This window comes from Phlebotomus papatasi, unplaced genomic scaffold (genome assembly GCF_024763615.1).
Source record: "Phlebotomus papatasi isolate M1 unplaced genomic scaffold, Ppap_2.1 HiC_scaffold_203, whole genome shotgun sequence".
In the NCBI taxonomy this organism is placed as follows: Eukaryota; Metazoa; Arthropoda; class Insecta; order Diptera; family Psychodidae; genus Phlebotomus; species Phlebotomus papatasi.
Window position 1 is genome coordinate 6,197 of NW_026604441.1, and position 4,424 is coordinate 10,620.

General features: G+C 34.7%; 1 protein-coding gene across 1 annotated transcript; it reads right to left on the bottom strand.

Annotated features, from left to right (window-relative positions):
• Positions 1–2,682: 2,682 nt before the first annotated feature.
• LOC129808929 (serum response factor homolog) lies at positions 2,683–3,721 on the bottom strand (the record flags this gene model as incomplete). The annotated part of the gene is made up of 1 exon (XM_055858837.1): positions 2,683–3,721. A coding segment is annotated over exon 1 (447 nt), but the record flags the coding sequence as incomplete, so codon positions are not given.
• Between the last annotated feature and the right edge of the window lie 703 nt (positions 3,722–4,424).

Sequence of the window (4,424 nt, forward strand, 5' to 3'; positions counted from 1 at the left end):
ACAGTAGATCTCATTTGACATCTTTCAAAAATAATATTTAAATGAAAAATCCATCTTGAAATATATTGATAAAAATAAAAATGAATTTATGATAGGGTAAATTAAGCTAATTCAAAATCTATTCCAAATGGAAACTTTTCGCTACTCCAAATGAAAACATCATTTTTCCATTTTTTTCCATGATAAATACAATACTAAATTTTTATTTATATATTTTCTATACCTCAGTTTCGTTATTTAGATAATTTTGTTCCAAATAAAACGAAAATCCATCCATATTCACAAATATTAATTTATAAATATCTCAGAAAACTTAAAAGTGTACCTTTTCACCATCGAATTTTTCATAAATCAACCATGTTTTCTAATGAAGAACACAATAGGGTGATTGTTCTTTATTCGTTTTTTTTCTTACATTTATGTAATATTTCTGGCAAAATTATGTGAAATTAAGTGTTAATCTCTATTGTTAACGCTACGTGAAGTTTACAAATGAAATAATTACCTATTTCGTGAATAAAAAGGATTTTTCTGAAGTATCTCTAAATGCTTCAATAGGAAACCCCGGAAATATGATTTTATTTTTAGAGAATTTCTTATTGTCTCAGGGGAAAGGGGAAAAGAGCAGAAATAAGAACAAATCCTGCACTCAAGAGCAACTCAACAAGGTTTTAGAAGCCTTTCGTCGCTGTTTCACTTACACTGTTTGTCTCCAATTAGAAAATTTTCCTTATTTCCATTTGGATTAATATGTTTCCAATAGAAGCATTTTGCACTTGTGTATTTTTCTTGTATTCAAGAAATTTTCAAATTATATCTAAAGAATTTTCACTAAACAGTAACATTCTAGAAGAGTCAAGGAGATACTTTGTGTAATTTTCGTTAACATAAAAAATGAACTTAAAGTGTTGAATCTTCTGTCAAAATTAATGCGCCTGGACATGGTTTTGAATTAACACATACACTGTCACACACACTGTCAAAGTTAATGCGTCTGGAATAGTTTTGAATTAGGACATTTACCCTACACTGCAAAAAAATATTTCGTAAAATTGTTCGTAAATGTTTGCAAATTCATATTGGGAGTAATATTGTACTCATATTGTAAATTCATATTAATACGAAATTCTTATAAATCGTATAACTCACTAAAAAGATACTCCCTCTGTCCCGAAATAAGTCATACATTCTTTCATATAAAATGTACTAGAAAACGTACGACTTATTTCGGGACAGAGGGAGTAGTAAATATTTGTACTTTTTTCATAAACATTGTTCATATTATGCGCATTCGTCAAGCGTTTTTTGTTCTTTTACAAACATTTGTTCGGAAGAAAAAAAATATTCTTAAATTCTTATAATTTATTTCTGTAAATTGTTGTCATTTGTTTGAAAATTTTGGTCAAACGAAAATGTAGGAACAAATGTTTATAAATAAAACATGAAATGCTCGTCAAGTTATAATATTAGTTATCATGTTTCTAAATATCTGCTAAATCTAAATATCTTGTAGATCTTAGTATTTGCTTTCTTTAGAAATAATGCGATAAATCCAACCTCCCCCTAAAACTTTCATAAATAAGGGATGAATGACACCTTGCAAAATCCACCGATTGACATCAACCTTAGGGACGTCACTATGAGAAGCACTTTCATCTCTTTTATAATCACTTAACTTGTTCTTTTGAGCTCAGATATCAATTTTTATAATGAGTTATTTTCGTAAGGCAAATTTTCTTATAAAGAGCTATACAAGATTTACTCCCTAAAAGCAGATAACCTAATAGAGATAAATCAGAGATCATGGCAATATACAGTAGAGTCTCCTAAATTCGAACGCTCGGGGGGTATTTTTGACATTTCTCACCTCCCAAATTCGAGCGATTTTTTCAAAACTAACGAAATTTGTGTGAGATTAAATTGTACTTTGAATCAAATTCCCGTACTTTCTCGCAAGTCTTAGTGGTAATATACTTCCTTTTCATTTTACACGACCATAATGTATGCACACATTCAGGAAGAAGCACATAAATATGATTTTCATTCACCAAGAATACGAACTTTCTAACATAACCTCACAATTGACATTTTGAATCCAAACGGCGTTCGAATTTGAGAGATTCAGATTTGAGAGACTCTATTGTACAAAAGTTTCCCCCATTCACGTGAAATTCAAAACACGAGACCGTCTTCCTTGAACTTCAACTTGTCAAAGTGTGCGGTATTGAGCTTGTATCCTTGGACACTGTCATGTGGGTGTAAAGCTAATTAGCCAAGTGACTTAATTACCAACGTGGGCATCGCTGAATTAAATGCTAAAATATCAAATTGAATTAATCTTTTTTTCGTCACAGTGTGAATGAAAAAAGTACCGCACAGTAGGCGTTAAAGACTTGGGCAAGTTTCTTGTTTTCCGCAACATTTTTTATCTGTATTGGTCAGTTCAACACATCAAAAGAGAAAATGTGTATACAAAGTGAGACAATCAATACAAAATAACAAAGTGTGAATGAGATAGCTATATGGTTCATGTGTACACATGCGCTTTAACCACATTTACACAAGTGTCAAATGCATTTGGTGTGTGTGACGGTGGATTTTTCGTCCGAATGCAGATTAGGTTATGTCATATGTTTTTCCGGAGATGAAAATTGTTGAGATGGAATATGAGATGGCACATACCTTCTTCATTATACCAGTTTTCCTTTTGGAAAATGTTGTGTAGCGCCTCAATTTATTATCAATATATTCCATCTTTATCTTGACACGTCCCTTTGTCTTCTTCCCATTGCTCGGGGGTGATTTCTTTTGCTGCAACGATGTGAATCCCTCATCGACAACATCCTGAACAGCACCCGGACATCCATCCATACCCATCGTCTGAGACCCCATGGCGCGTTCATCAAAACACTCTGAATTAGTTCGTTTGAGGCCACGACTGAGAGACCCACACTGTGCATTTGAGTTGATTAGGCCACCACCGCGACTCATCACTTGGCCCAGTGCTCCGCCACTTGGGGGTCTTGCGAGGGTTACATTCGGATTTCCATAGATTTCACCACTATCCCCCAGCATACTCATGCTATAGTTGAGATTGTACCGCGAATCGCGGCCGCCGGTTGGATCCATCCTTGTAATTTCCGGTAGAGACAACCCTGATTCCTTCTCAAACTAACAAAACTGAACAAAAACACCTCTAAAAAATCTCTTCCTCAGCACTTAGACACCAGCAAATCAAGAAAATCCACAAGAAATACACTATCAGCTATCAGGGAAGCAGAAAGTCTAATTTACACTATATCCATCAATTGCACCAATTTCAGACAATTCAACATCCTCAACAAGATAATCTGAATTTGACGCACATCCAGTATCAATTTTCCATGGGAATTTTCAAGAAGTCACAACGATAGGAATATCATCCAGGTTTAGCACTTGAAAATCCCAACACTGAATCAGCAAAATTGACTATTTTAATGTGAAATATCTTTAAAAATCACTTTCAACGCGTGACACATTAATTCACGTGACTCACGAGTGTACCTCTGAGGTAAATCACACAGTGATTTATAGAGAAAAGTGCTCGCACACGAAAATATTATTCCACTATCTTAGCAGAAACACGAGAGACTACTTTTTTGACGTGGTAAACGTCACACACCAAAACAGCGGAAACACCAAAAGCGTCTGTCTGTCACAGCTGAGCGCTGCGATACAATTGACAAAATCTCCCGCCACGGCATCTACGGTTTATGTTGCTAGTGTGTAAAAGAGAGAAGACCACACGATGCATAAGAAAAGAGTAAACATATCGCAAAGTGATCGTAGCTGAGAGGGACAGATAAACTATTGACCAATCACAGTGATCCATGTGATCATTCTGTCCCTTTTGCTCGATCGCGAGGAGAAACGATCTGGGTGACCAAGTGAGACAGCTATTGCAAAGGTATTATAGTGTAATTCGACCTAACTGATCCTCGAATTTTCATTATTTATCACAATTTCTCCACACATCTTCAGATTTTTTTTTCTTAACATTAGAAAGATAAAAATTCTATTCCATAATTTCATTCTTTTTTTAAATTGCATACTTTTTCGTATTAGATCAAGAAGTAGGAATTAAGCTACGCAAGAGCAGAAGAAAAAAAATCTTGTTTTGAGAAAATATGCCAACATGAGCCAAAAATAAAATATTGCGAGAGATATGGGGATTTTCCCTAATGATCGAATGCAACCAAAGAGGAGAAAATAATCTCAATGTGACGAGAAAGAGAGAGAGAAAAAAAAGTTCTTGTGCGGGTGAAATTCGCAGATTTTTCCTCACACGGTGAATTTTCTTCTCATCTTACTATCTCCCTCGCACATCTGAAGAAGTCTCCAAGGCGTAATGCTGCGAGTGGATGTTGAGTGTGCGAAGAGTGTGC